Raw genomic sequence first — 14,481 nt, forward strand, 5'->3', positions numbered from 1 at the left:
TGACCACCATCATCCCATCTGCCCTTAATGTGGGCTTTAGCTACATCGCTTAATCTCACCTATAAATTGTTTTTGAATTCAGACCAAACTTTTAATTCCCCCGGGCTTAAATTGCAAGTGATTGCATTCCTCAGTAATGTGTTATCATATTGGCGGGGCTTGTATTGTCTGGCAAGCGGCCCCCAGTGGTATGGACCTCACCGGATATATCTTCATTGTTCACACTGGAGTTGTGTAACGATGAAAGAGTGGTTTTAGCGGCACTGTTATGGCTCTAGATAGCAGTGATAGTGGCTCACTAGTGGCTCACTACGATAGCAGTGAGTGCAGTCTACGCTATAATGGCAGTGATAGTGACTCCCTAGTGGCTCACTACGATAGCAGTGATAGTGACTCCCTAGTGGCTCACTACGATAGCAGTGAGAGTGACTCCCTAGTGGCTCACTACGATAGCAGTGAGTGCAGTCTACGCTATAATGGCAGTGATAGTGACTCCCTAGTGGCTCACTACGATAGCAGTGATAGTGACTCCCTAGTGGCTCACTACGATAGCAGTGATAGTGACTCCCTAGTGGCTCACTACGATAGTAGTGATAGTGACTCCCTAGTGGCTCACTACGATAGTAGTGATAGTGACTCCCTAGTGGCTCACTACGATAGCAGTGATAGTGACTCCCTAGTGGCTCACTACGATAGCAGTGAGTGCAGTCTACGCTATAATGGCAGTGATAGTGACTCCCTAGTGGCTCACTACGATAGCAGTGATAGTGACTCCCTAGTGGCTCACTACGATAGCAGTGAGTGCAGTCTACGCTATAATGGCAGTGATAGTGACTCCCTAGTGGCTCACTACGATAGCAGTGATAGTGACTCCCTAGTGGCTCACTACGATAGCAGTGATAATGACTCCCTAGTGGCTCACTACGATAGCAGTGATAATGACTCCCTAGTGGCTCACTACGATAGCAGTGAATGCAGTCTACGCTATAATGGCAGTGATAGTGACTCCCTAGTGGCTCACTACGATAGCAGTGATAGTGACTCCCTAGTGGCTTACTACGATAGCAGTGATAGTGACTCCCTAGTGGCTCACTACGATAGTAGTGATAGTGACTCCCTAGTGGCTCACTACGATAGTAGTGATAGTGACTCCCTAGTGGCTCACTACGATAGCAGTGAGTGCAGTCTTCGCTATAATGGCAGTGATAGTGACTCCCTAGTGGCTCACTACGATAGCAGTGATAGTGACTCCCTAGTGGCTCACTACGATAGCAGTGATAGTGACTCCCTAGTGGCTCACTACGATAGCAGTGATAGTGACTCCCTAGTGGCTCACTACGATAGTAGTGATAGTGACTCCCTAGTGGCTCACTACGATAGCAGTGATAGTGACTCCCTAGTGGCTCACTACGATAGTAGTGATAGTGACTCCCTAGTGGCTCACTACGATAGTAGTGATAGTGACTCCCTAGTGGCTCACTACGATAGCAGTGATAGTGACTCCCTAGTGGCTCACTACGATAGTAGTGATAGTGACTCCCTAGTGGCTCACTACGATAGCAGTGATAGTGACTCCCTAGTGGCTCACTACGATAGCAGTGATAGTGACTCCCTAGTGGCTCACTACGATAGCAGTGATGGTGACTCCCTAGTGGCTCACTACGATAGCAGTGATAGTGACTCCCTAGTGGCTCACTGCGATAGTAGTGATAGTGACTCCCTAGTGGCTCACTACGATAGCAGTGATAGTGACTCCCTAGTGGCTCACTACGATAGCAGTGATAGTGACTCCCTAGTGGCTCACTACGATAGCAGTGATAGTGACTCCCTAGTGGCTCACTACGATAGCAGTGATGGTGACTCCCTAGTGGCTCACTACGATAGTAGTGATAGTGACTCCCTAGTGGCTCACTACGATAGCAGTGATAGTGGCTCACTACGATAGTAGTGATAGTGACTCCCTAGTGGCTCACTACGATAGTAGTGATAGTGACTCCCTAGTGGCTCACTACGATAGCAGTGATAGTGACTCCCTAGTGGCTCACTACGATAGTAGTGATAGTGACTCCCTAGTGGCTCACTACGATAGCAGTGATAGTGACTCCCTAGTGGCTCACTACGATAGCAGTGATAGTGACTCCCTAGTGGCTCACTACGATTGCAGTGATGGTGACTCCCTAGTGGCTCACTACGATAGCAGTGATAGTGACTCCCTAGTGGCTCACTGCGATAGTAGTGATAGTGACTCCCTAGTGGCTCACTACGATAGCAGTGATAGTGACTCCCTAGTGGCTCACTACGATAGCAGTGATAGTGACTCCCTAGTAGCTCACTACGATAGCAGTGATAGTGACTCCCTAGTGGCTCACTACGATAGCAGTGATGGTGACTCCCAAGTGGCTCACTACGATAGCAGTGATAGTGACTCCCTAGTGGCTCACTACGATAGCAGTGATGGTGACCTACACTACAATAACAGTGATGGTGACCTACACTACAATAACAGTGATGGTGACCTACACTACAATAACAGTGATGGTGACCTAAACTACAATAACAGTGATGGTGACCTACAATACAATAACAATGATGGTGACCTACACTACAATATCAGTGATGGGCTCGTGATAGACTGGTCTATCACGTTGCTCTATCATGGTAGATTGGCCAGCAGAAGACCTACTGGTAGAATCTGAGTAAGAAACCATTTAGGACCTTTCAGACAACATATGTCAGACTAACCATCAAATACGCAGCGTCAGCGAGGAGTCCGTATCTAGTCAAACACTAAATGAACTTAGATAAAGTTCAGAAATATGTCGTAATATTAGTCAGAACAAAGACGTGTAATTTAGGAGGAAAAGCTTCAGAAAGACATAATACAGTAGTTAGAAATGGCACGAATATACACAATGTTCGTGAACTAGGGCAGACAAGGACAGATTATTTAACAAGTGTCATACTCGAACAAGGGAACACAGTGACATTACAAGAATATATATTGTGTGTCATAGACGTAGGCAAATGGAATGTTCTGAGAAGTCAAGTAGTGGAGGCAGATTTCATACACAGTTCCAAATTCCAACCTATACACCGGTTGACTGAAAAAAATAATCTAAGAGGCGGGACCCAAGAGCCGAAACCCAATCACCTGTCAGCACACTCAGGTGTCCTGCCCGGCCTGCCCAGTACCTCTCTCCCTGCACCTGTGAACAACAGCAGTTGATAATGTATTAAAAAGTAGAAATTCCGCCGTTAACGGTATAGAAGACTTTGTAAGCCTGGTTACCCTAAGACAAGTGGAGTTAGAGGACATAATGAGAGACTTCATCTAATTTATTAGTTGCATTTATTATTTTTGTCTCAATTACCTTCGCCAGGTAGAGGAATTTTCTCCATATATAGTATGCAAGAGCATTAGCTGGTCGACATTACTGGTGGGTGAGTAGGTGGATATATTATGCCAGGGAGACAGGTGAGTAGGTGGATATATTATGCCAGGGGAGACAGGTGAGTAGGTGGATATATTATGCCAGGGGAGACAGGTGAGTAGGTGGATATATTATGCCAGGGTGACAGGCGAGTAGGTGGATATATTATGCCAGGGAGACAGGTGAGAAGGTGGATATATTATGCCAGGGGAGACAGGTGAGTAGGTGGATATATTATGCCAGGGGAGACAGGTGAGAAGGTGGATATATTATGCCAGGGTGACAGGCGAGTAGGTGGATATATTATGCCAGGGAGACAGGTGAGTAGGTGGATATATTATGCCAGGGAGACAGGCGAGTAGGTGGATATATTATGCCAGGGAGACAGGTGAGAAGGTGGATATATTATGCCAGGGAGACAGGTGAGTAGGTGGATATATTATGTCAGGTGAGACAGGTGAGTAGGTGGATATATTATGCCAGGGGAGACAGGTGAGTAGGTGGATATATTATGTCAGGGGAGACAGGTGAGAAGGTGGATATATTATGTCAGGGAGACAGGTGAGTAGTTGGATATATTATGTCAGGGAGACAGGTGAGTAGGTAGATAAATTATGCCAGGGAGACAGGTGAGAAGGTGGATATATTATGTCAGGGAGACAGGTGAGTAGTTGGATATATTATGTCAGGGAGACAGGTGAGTAGGTGGATATATTATGCCAGGGAGACAGGTGAGTAGGTAGATAAATTATGCCAGGGAGACAGGTGAGTAGGTAGATAAATTATGCCAGGGAGACAGGTGAGTAGGTGGATATATTATGCCAGGGAGACAGGTGAGTAGGTGGATATATTATGCCAGGGGAGACAGGTGAGTAGGTGGATATATTATGCCAGGGAGACAGGTGAGAAGGTGGATATATTATGCCAGGGGAGACAGGTGAGAAGGTGGATATATTATGCCAGGGGAGACAGGTGAGTAGGTGGATATATTATGCCAGGTGAGACAGGTGAGTAGGTGGATATATTATGCCAGGGAGACAGGTGAGAAGGTGGATATATTATGCCAGGGGAGACAGGTGAGAAGGTGGATATATTATGCCAGGGGAGACAGGTGAGAAGGTGGATATATTATGTCAGGGAGACAGGTGAGTAGGTGGATATATTATGCCAGGGAGACAGGTGAGTAGGTGGATATATTATGCCAGGGAGACAGGTGAGTAGGTGGATAAATTATGCCAGGGAGACAGGTGAGTAGGTAGATAAATTATGCCAGGGAGACAGGTGAGTAGGTGGATATATTATGCCAGGGAGACAGGTGAGTAGGTGGATATATTATGTCAGGGAGACAGGTGAGTAGGTAGATATATTATGCCAGGGAGACAGGTGAGTAGGTGGATAAATTATGCCAGGGAGACAGGTGAGTAGGTGGATATATTATGTCAGGGAGACAGGTGAGTAGGTAGATATATTATGCCAGGGAGACAGGTGAGTAGGTGGATATATTATGCCAGGGAGACAGGTGAGTAGGTAGATATATTATGTCAGGGAGACAGGTGAGTAGGTAGATATATTATGCCAGGGAGACAGGTGAGTAGGTGGATAAATTATGCCAGGGAGACAGGTGAGTAGGTGGATATATTATGCCAGGTGAGACAGGTGAGTAGGTGGATATATTATGCCAGGGAGACAGGTGAGTAGGTGGATATATTATGTCAGGGAGACAGGTGAGTAGGTAGATATATTATGTCAGGGAGACAGGTGAGTAGGTAGATATATTATGCCAGGGAGACAGGTGAGTAGGTGGATAAATTATGCCAGGGGAGACAGGTGAGTAGGTGGATATATTATGCCAGGGAGACAGGTGAGTAGGTGGATAAATTATGCCAGGGAGACAGGTGAGTAGGTAGATATATTATGCCAGGGAGACAGGTGAGTAGGTGGATAAATTATGCCAGGGAGACAGGTGAGTAGGTGGATATATTATGCCAGGGAGACAGGTGAGTAGGTGGATATATTATGTCAGGGAGACAGGTGAGTAGGTGGATATATTATGTCAGGGAGACAGGTGAGTAGGTAGATATATTATGCCAGGGAGACAGGTGAGTAGGTGGATAAATTATGCCAGGGGAGACAGGTGAGTAGGTGGATATATTATGCCAGGGGAGACAGGTGAGTAGGTGGATATATTATGCCAGGGGAGACAGGTGAGTAGTTGGATATATTATGTCAGGGAGACAGGTGAGTAGGTGGATATATTATGCCAGGGGAGACAGGTGAGTAGGTGGATATATTATGCCAGGGGAGACAGGTGAGTAGGTGGATATATTATGACAAGGGAGACAGGTGAGTAGGTGGATATATTATGCCAGGGAGACAGGTGAGTAGGTGGATATATTATGTCAGGGGAGACAGGTGAGTAGGTGGATATATTATGCCAGGGGAGACAGGTGAGTAGGTGGATATATTATGCCAGGGGAGACAGGTGAGTAGTTGGATATATTATGCCAGGGAGACAGGTGAGTAGGTGGATATATTATGCCAGGGGAGACAGGTGAGTAGTTGGATATATTATGTCAGGGGAGACAGGTGAGTAGTTGGATATTTTTTTGTCAGGGAGACAGGTGAGTAGGTGGATATATTATGCCAGGGGAGACAGGTGAGTAGTTGGATATATTATGTCAGGGGAGACAGGTGAGTAGTTGGATATATTATGCCAGGGAGACAGGTGAGTAGGTGGATATATTATGTCAGGGGAGACAGGTGAGTAGTTGGATATATTATGTCAGGGAGACAGGTGAGTAGGTGGATATATTATGTCAGGGGAGACAGGTGAGTAGTTGGATATATTATGTCAGGGAGACAGGTGAGTAGGTGGATATGTTATGCCAGGGAGACAGGTGAGTAGGTGGATATATTATGCCAGGGAGACAGGTGAGTAGGTAGATATATTATGCCAGGGAGACAGGTGAGTAGGTAGATATATTATGCCAGGGAGACAGGTGAGTAGGTGGATATATTATGCCAGGTGAGACAGGTGAGTAGGTGGATATATTATGCCAGGGAGACAGGTGAGTAGGTGGATATATTATGTCAGGGAGACAGGTGAGTAGGTAGATATATTATGCCAGGGAGACAGGTGAGTAGGTGGATATATTATGCCAGGGGAGACAGGTGAGTAGGTGGATATATTATGCCAGGGGAGACAGGTGAGTAGGTGGATATATTATGCCAGGGGAGACAGGTGAGTAGTTGGATATATTATGTCAGGGAGACAGGTGAGTAGGTGGATATATTATGCCAGGGGAGACAGGTGAGTAGGTGGATATATTATGCCAGGGGAGACAGGTGAGTAGGTGGATATATTATGACAAGGGAGACAGGTGAGTAGGTGGATATATTATGTCAGGGGAGACAGGTGAGTAGGTGGATATATTATGCCAGGGAGACAGGTGAGTAGGTGGATATATTATGTCAGGGGAGACAGGTGAGTAGGTGGATATATTATGACAAGGGAGACAGGTGAGTAGGTGGATATATTATGTCAGGGAAGACAGGTGAGTAGTTGGATATATTATGCCAGGGGAGACAGGTGAGTAGTTGGATATTTTTTTGTCAGGGAGACAGGTGAGTAGGTGGATATATTATGCCAGGGGAGACAGGTGAGTAGTTGGATATATTATGTCAGGGGAGACAGGTGAGTAGTTGGATATATTATGCCAGGGAGACAGGTGAGTAGGTGGATATATTATGTCAGGGGAGACAGGTGAGTAGTTGGATATATTATGTCAGGGGAGACAGGTGAGTAGTTGGATATATTATGCCAGGGAGACAGGTGAGTAGGTGGATATATTATGTCAGGGGAGACAGGTGAGTAGGTGGATATATTATGTCAGGGAGACGGGTGAGTAGGTGGATATATTATGTCAGGGGAGACAGGTGAGTAGGTGGATATATTATGTCAGGGAGACAGGTGAGTAGGTGGATATATTATGTCAAGGGAGACAGGTGAGTAGTTGGATATATTATGTCAGGGAGACAGGTGAGTAGGTGGATATATTATGTCAGGGGAGACAGGTGAGTAGTTGGATATATTATGTCAGGGAGACAGGTGAGTAGGTGGATATATTATGCCAGGGAGACAGGTGAGTAGGTGGATATATTATGCCAGGGAGACAGGTGAGTAGGTGGATATATTATGCCAGGGAGACAGGTGAGTAGGTAGATATATTATGCCAGGGAGACAGGTGAGTAGGTGGATATATTATGCCAGGGAGACAGGTGAGTAGGTGGATATATTATGCCAGGGAGACAGGTGAGTAGGTAGATATATTATGCCAGGGAGACAGGTGAGTAGGTGGATATATTATGCCAGGGAGACAGGTGAGTAGGTGGATATATTATGCCAGGGAGACAGGTGAGTAGGTAGATATATTATGCCAGGGAGACAGGTGAGTAGGTGGATATATTATGCCAGGGAGACAGGTGAGTAGGTGGATATATTATGCCAGGGAGACAGGTGAGTAGGTAGATATATTATGCCAGGGAGACAGGTGAGTAGGTGGATATATTATGTCAGGGGAGACAGGTGAGTAGGTGGATATATTATGCCAGGGAGACAGGTGAGTAGGTGGATATATTATGCCAGGGGAGACAGGTGAGTAGGTAGATATATTATGCCAGGGAGACAGGTGAGTAGGTGGATATATTATGCCAGGGAGACAGGTGAGTAGGTAGATATATTATGCCAAGGAGACAGGTGAGTAGGTGGATATATTATGCCAGGGAGACAGGTGAGTAGGTAGATATATTATGCCAGGGAGACAGGTGAGTAGGTGGATATATTATGTCAGGGGAGACAGGAGTAATGAGCTGGTGAAGCACCGGCCAGACCCCGTGTACATTTCCCCAGTGTTTGTGTCACACTTCCTTACTGTGTCCGTGCCCACCCCCAGCTGTGTCCGTGCCCACCCCCAGCCGTGTCCGTGCCCACCCCCAGCTGTGTCCGTGCCCACCCCCAGCCGTGTCCGTGCCCACCCCCAGCTGTGTCCGTGCCCACCCCCAGCCGTGTCCGTGCCCACCCCCAGCTGTGTCCGTGCCCACCCCCAGCCGTGTCCGTGCCCACCCCCAGCTGTGTCCGTGCCCACCCCCAGCCGTGTCCGTGCCCACCCCCAGCTGTGTCCGTGCCCACCCCCAGCCGTGTCCGTGCCCACCCCCAGCTGTGTCCGTGCCCACCCCCAGCCGTGTCCGTGCCCACCCCCAGCTGTGTCCGTGCCCACCCCCAGCCGTGTCCGTGCCCACCCCCAGCTGTGTCCGTGCCGACCCCCAGCCGTGTCCGTGCCCACCCCCAGCTGTGTCCGTGCCCACCCCCAGCTGTGTTCGTGCCCACCCCCAGCTGTGTCCGTGCCCACCCCCAGCTGTGTCCGTGCCCACCTCCAGCTGTGTCCATGCCCACCCCCAGCTGTGTCCGTGCCCACCCCCAGCTGTGTCCGTGCCCACCCCCAGCTGTGTCCGTGCCCACCTCCAGCTGTGTCCGTGCCCACCCCCAGCTGTGTCCGTGCCCACCCCCAGCTGTGTCCGTGCCCACCTCCAGCCGTGTCCGTGCCCACCCCCAGCTGTGTCCGTGCACACCTCCAGCTGTGTCCGTGCCCACCCCCAGCCGTGTCCGTGCCCACCCCCAGCCGTGTCCGTGCCCACCCCCAGCCGTGTCCGTGCCCACCTCCAGCCGTGTCCGTGCCCACCCCCAGCTGTGTCCGTACCCACCCCCAGCTGTGTCTGTGCCCACCTCCAGCTGTGTCCGTGCCCACCCCCAGCTGTGTCCGTGCCCACCCCCAGCTGTGTCCGTGCCGACCCCCAGCCGTGTCCGTGCCCACCCCCAGCTGTGTCCCTGCCGACCCCCAGCCGTGTCCGTGCCCACCCCCAGCTGTGTCCGTGCCGACCCCCAGCCGTGTCCGTGCCCACCCCCAGCTGTGTCCGTGCCCACCCCCAGCTGTGTTCGTGCCCACCCCCAGCTGTGTCCGTGCCCACCCCCAGCTGTGTCCGTGCCCACCTCCAGCTGTGTCCATGCCCACCCCCAGCTGTGTCCGTGCCCACCCCCAGCTGTGTCCGTGCCCACCCCCAGCTGTGCCCGTGCCCACCTCCAGCTGTGTCCGTGCCCACCCCCAGCTGTGTCCGTGCCCACCCCCAGCTATGTCCGTGCCCACCTCCAGCCGTGTCCGTGCCCACCCCCAGCTGTGTCCGTGCACACCTCCAGCTGTGTCCGTGCCCACCCCCAGCCGTGTCCGTGCCCACCCCCAGCCGTGTCCGTGCCCACCCCCAGCCGTGTCCGTGCCCACCTCCAGCCGTGTCCGTGCCCACCCCCAGCTGTGTCCGTGCCCACCCCCAGCTGTGTCCGTGCCCACCTCCAGCTGTGTCCGTGCCCACCCCCAGCTGTGTCCGTGCCCACCTCCAGCCGTGTCCGTGCCCACCCCCAGCTGTGTCCGTGCCCACCCCCAGCTGTGTCCATGCCCACCTCCAGCCGTGTCCGTGCCCACCCCCAGCTGTGTCCGTGCCCACCCCCAGCTGTGTCCGTGCCCACCCCCAGCTGTGTCCGTGCCCACCCCCAGCTGTGTCCGTGCCCACCCCCAGCTGTGTCCGTGCCCACCCCCAGCTGTGTCCGTGCCCACCTCCAGCTGTGTCCGTGCCCACCCCCAGCTGTGTCCGTGCCCACCCCCAGCTGTGTCCGTGCCCACCCCCAGCTGTGTCCGTGCCCACCCCCAGCTGTGTCCGTGCCCACCCCCAGCTGTGTCCGTGCCCAGCTCCAGCTGTGTCCGTGCCCACCTCCAGCCGTGTCCGTGCCCACCCCCAGCTGTGTCCGTGCCCACCCCCAGCCGTGTCCGTGCACACCCCCAGCTGTGTCCGTGCCCACCCCCAGCTGTGTCCGTGCCCACCTCCAGCTGTGTCCGTGCCCACCCCCAGCTGTGTCCGTGCCCACCCTCAGCTGTGTCCGTGCCCACCCCCAGCCGTGTCCGTGCCCACCCCCAGCTGTGTCAGTGCCCACCCCCAGCTGTGTCCGTGCCCTCCCCCAGCTGTGTCCGTGCCCTCCCCCAGCTGTGTCCGTGCCCACCCCAGCTGTGTCCGTGCCCACCCCCAGCTGTGTCCGTGCCCACCCCCAGCTGTGTCCGTGCCCACCCCCAGCTGTGTCCGTGCCCACCCCCAGCTGTGTCCGTGCCCACCCCCAGCTGTGTCCGTGCCCACCTCCAGCTGTGTCCGTGCCCACCCCCAGCTGTGTCCGTGCCTACCCCCAGCTGTGTCCGTGCCCACCCCAGCTGTGTCCGTGCCCGCCCAAAGCTGTGTCCGTGCCCACCTCCAGCTGTGTTCGTGCCCACCCCCAGCTGTGTCCGTGCCCACCTCCAGCCGTGTCCGTGCCCACCCCCAGCTGTGTCCGTGCCCACCCCCAGCTGTGTCCGTGCCCACCTCCAGCCGTGTCCGTGCCCACCCCCAGCTGTGTCCGTGCACACCTCCAGCTGTGTCCGTGCCCACCCCCAGTCGTGTCCGTGCCCACCCCCAGCCGTGTCCGTGCCCACCTCCAGCCGTGTCCGTGCCCACCCCCAGCTGTGTCCGTGCCCACCTCCAGCTGTGTCCGTGCCCACCCCCAGCTGTGTCCGTGCCCACCCCCAGCTGTGTCCGTGCCCACCTCCAGCTGTGTCGGTGCCCACCCCCAGCTGTGTCCGTGCCCACCCCCAGCCGTGTCCGTGCCCACCCCCAGCTGTGTCCGTGCCCACCCCCAGCTGTGTCTGTGCTCACCTCCAGCTGTGTCCGTGCCCACCCCCAGCTGTGTCCGTGCCCACCCCCAGCTGTGTCCATGCCCACCCCCAGCTGTGTCCGTGCCCACCCCCAGCTGTGTCCGTGCCCACCCCCAGCTGTGTCCGTGCCCACCTCCAGCCGTGTCCGTGCCCACCCCCAGCTGTGTCCGTGCCCACCTCCAGCTGTGTCCGTGCCCACCCCCAGCTGTGTCCGTGCCCACCCCCAGCTGTGTCCGTGCCCACCCCCAGCTGTGTCCGTGCCCACCTCCAGCTGTGTCCGTGCCCACCCCCAGCTGTGTCCGTGCCCACCCCCAGCCGTGTCCGTGCACACCCCCAGCTGTGTCCGTGCCCACCCCCAGCTGTGTCCGTGCCCACCCCCAGCTGTGTCCGTGCCCACCCCCAGCTGTGTCCGTGCCCTCCCCCAGCCGTGTCCGTGCCCACCCCCAGCTGTGTCCGTGCCCACCCCCAGCTGTGTCCGTACCCACCCCCAGCTGTGTCCGTGCCCATCCCCAGCTGTGTCCGTGCCCACCCCCAGCTGTGTCCGTGCCCACCCCCAGCTGTGTCCGTGCCCACCTCCAGCTGTGTCCGTGCCCACCCCCAGCTGTGTCCGTGCCCACCCCCAGCTGTGTCCGTGCCCACCCCCAGCTGTGTCCGTGCCCACCTCCAGCTGTGTCCGTGCCCACCCCCAGCTGTGTCCGTGCCCACCCCCAGCTGTGTCCGTACCCACCCCCTGCTGTGTCCGTGCCCATCCCCAGCTGTGTCCGTGCCCACCTCCAGCTGTGTCCGTGCCCACCCCCAGCTGTGTCCGTGCCCACCCCCAGCTGTGTCCGTGCCCACCCCCAGCCGTGTCCGTGCACACCCCCAGCTGTGTCCGTGCCCATCCCCAGCTGTGTCCGTGCCCACCCCCAGCTGTGTCCGTGCCCACCCCCAGCTGTGTCCGTGCCCTCCCCCAGCCGTGTCCGTGCCCACCCCCAGCTGTGTCCGTGCCCACCCCCAGCTGTGTCCGTACCCACCCCCAGCTGTGTCCGTGCCCATCCCCAGCTGTGTCCGTGCCCACCCCCAGCTGTGTCCGTGCCCACCCCCAGCTGTGTCCGTGCACACCTCCAGCTGTGTCCGTGCCCACCCCCAGCTGTGTCCGTGCCCACCCCCAGCTGTGTCCGTGCCCACCCCCAGCTGTGTCCGTGCCCACCTCCAGCTGTGTCCGTGCCCACCCCCAGCTGTGTCCGTGCACACCCCCAGCCGTGTCCGTGCACACCCCCAGCTGTGTCCGTGCCCATCCCCAGCTGTGTCCGTGCCCACCCCCAGCTGTGTCCGTGCCCACCCCCAGCTGTGTCCGTGCCCTCCCCCAGCCGTGTCCGTGCCCACCCCCAGCTGTGTCCGTGCCCACCCTCAGCTGTGTCCGTGCCCACCTCCAGCCGTGTCCGTGCCCACCCCCAGCTGTGTCCGTGCCCACCCCCAGCTGTGTCCGTGCCCACTTCCAGCCGTGTCCGTGCCCACCCCCAGCTGTGTCCGTGCACACCTCCAGCTGTGTCCGTGCCCACCCCAGCCGTGTCCGTGCCACCCCCAGCCGTGTCCGTGCCCACCTCCAGCCGTGTCCGTGCCCACCCCCAGCTGTGTCCGTGCCCACCTCCAGCAGTGTCCGTGCCCACCCCGAGCTGTGTCCGTGCCCACCCCCAGCCGTGTCCGTGCCCACCCCAGCTGTGTCCGTGCCCACCTCCAGCTGTGTCCGTGCCCACCCCCAGCCGTGTCCGTGCCCACCCCCAGCTCTGTCCGTGCCCACCCCAGCTGTGTCCGTGCCCACCCCAGCTGTGCCCATGCCCACCCCCAGCTGTGTCCGTGCCCATCCCCAGCTGTGTCCGTGCCCACCCCCAGCTGTGTCCGTGCCCACCCCCAGCTGTGTCCGTGCCCACCCCCAGCTGTGTCCGTGCCCACCCCCAGCTGTGTCCGTGCCCACCCCCAGCTGTGTCCGTGCCCACCCCCAGCTGTGTCCGTGCCCACCTCCAGCTGTGTCCGTGCCCACCCCCAGCCGTGTCCGTGCACACCCCCAGCTGTGTCCGTGCCCATCCCCAGCTGTGTCCGTGCCCACCCCCAGCTGTGTCCGTGCCCACCCCCAGCTGTGTCCGTGCCCTCCCCCAGCCGTGTCCGTGCCCACCCCCAGCTGTGTCCGTGCCCACCCCCAGCTGTGTCCGTACCCACCCCCAGCTGTGTCCGTGCCCATCCCCAGCTGTGTCCGTGCCCACCCCCAGCTGTGTCCGTGCCCACCCCCAGCTGTGTCCGTGCCCACCTCCAGCTGTGTCCGTGCCCACCCCCAGCTGTGTCCGTGCCCACCCCCAGCTGTGTCCGTGCCCACCCCCAGCTGTGTCCGTGTCCACCTCCAGCTGTGTCCGTGCCCACCCCCAGCTGTGTCCGTGCCCACCCCCAGCTGTGTCCGTACCCACCCCCAGCTGTGTCCGTGCCCATCCCCAGCTGTGTCCGTGCCCACCTCCAGCTGTGTCCGTGCCCACCCCCAGCTGTGTCCGTGCCCACCCCCAGCTGTGTCCGTGCCCACCCCCAGCCGTGTCCGTGCACACCCCCAGCTGTGTCCGTGCCCATCCCCAGCTGTGTCCGTGCCCACCCCCAGCTGTGTCCGTGCCCACCCCCAGCTGTGTCCGTGCCCTCCCCCAGCCGTGTCCGTGCCCACCCCCAGCTGTGTCCATGCCCACCCCCAGCTGTGTCCGTACCCACCCCCAGCTGTGTCCGTGCCCATCCCCAGCTGTGTCCGTGCCCACCCCCAGCTGTGTCCGTGCCCACCCCCAGCTGTGTCCGTGCCCACCTCCAGCTGTGTCCGTGCCCACCCCCAGCTGTGTCCGTGCCCACCCCCAGCTGTGTCCGTGCCCACCCCCAGCTGTGTCCGTGCCCACCCCCAGCCGTGTCCGTGCACACCCCCAGCTGTGTCCGTGCCCATCCCCAGCTGTGTCCGTGCCCACCCCCAGCTGTGTCCGTGCCCACCCCCAGCTGTGTCCGTGCCCTCCCCCAGCCGTGTCCGTGCCCACCCCCAGCTGTGTCCGTGCCCACCCTCAGCTGTGTCCGTGCCCACCTCCAGCCGTGTCCGTGCCCACCCCCAGCTGTGTCCGTGCCCACCCCCAGCTGTGTCCGTGCCCACTTCCAGCCGTGTCCGTGCCCACCCCCAGCTGTGTCCGTGCACACCTCCAGCTGTGTCCGTGCCCACCCCCAGCCGTGTCCGTGCCACCCCCAGCCGTGTCCGTGCCCACCTCCAGCCGTGTCCGTGC

The 14,481-nt window shown here is 57.0% G+C and overlaps 1 protein-coding gene across 1 annotated transcript in view; it reads left to right on the forward strand.

The window, feature by feature from the left end:
* The first annotated feature begins 268 nt into the window (after positions 1–268).
* Positions 269–14,481, forward strand: part of LOC138368661 (dentin sialophosphoprotein-like) — a 46,887-nt gene continuing 32,674 nt past the window's right edge. The window contains exons 1-2 of the mRNA XM_069331388.1: positions 269–455; positions 645–1,067. Coding sequence (XP_069187489.1) covers positions 269–455; positions 645–1,067 — 610 coding nt within the window. The remainder of the gene's footprint in view (positions 456–644; positions 1,068–14,481) is intronic.

The sequence above is a fragment of the Procambarus clarkii genome, chromosome 3 (genome assembly GCF_040958095.1).
Source record: "Procambarus clarkii isolate CNS0578487 chromosome 3, FALCON_Pclarkii_2.0, whole genome shotgun sequence".
NCBI lineage: Eukaryota > Metazoa > Arthropoda > Malacostraca > Decapoda > Cambaridae > Procambarus > Procambarus clarkii.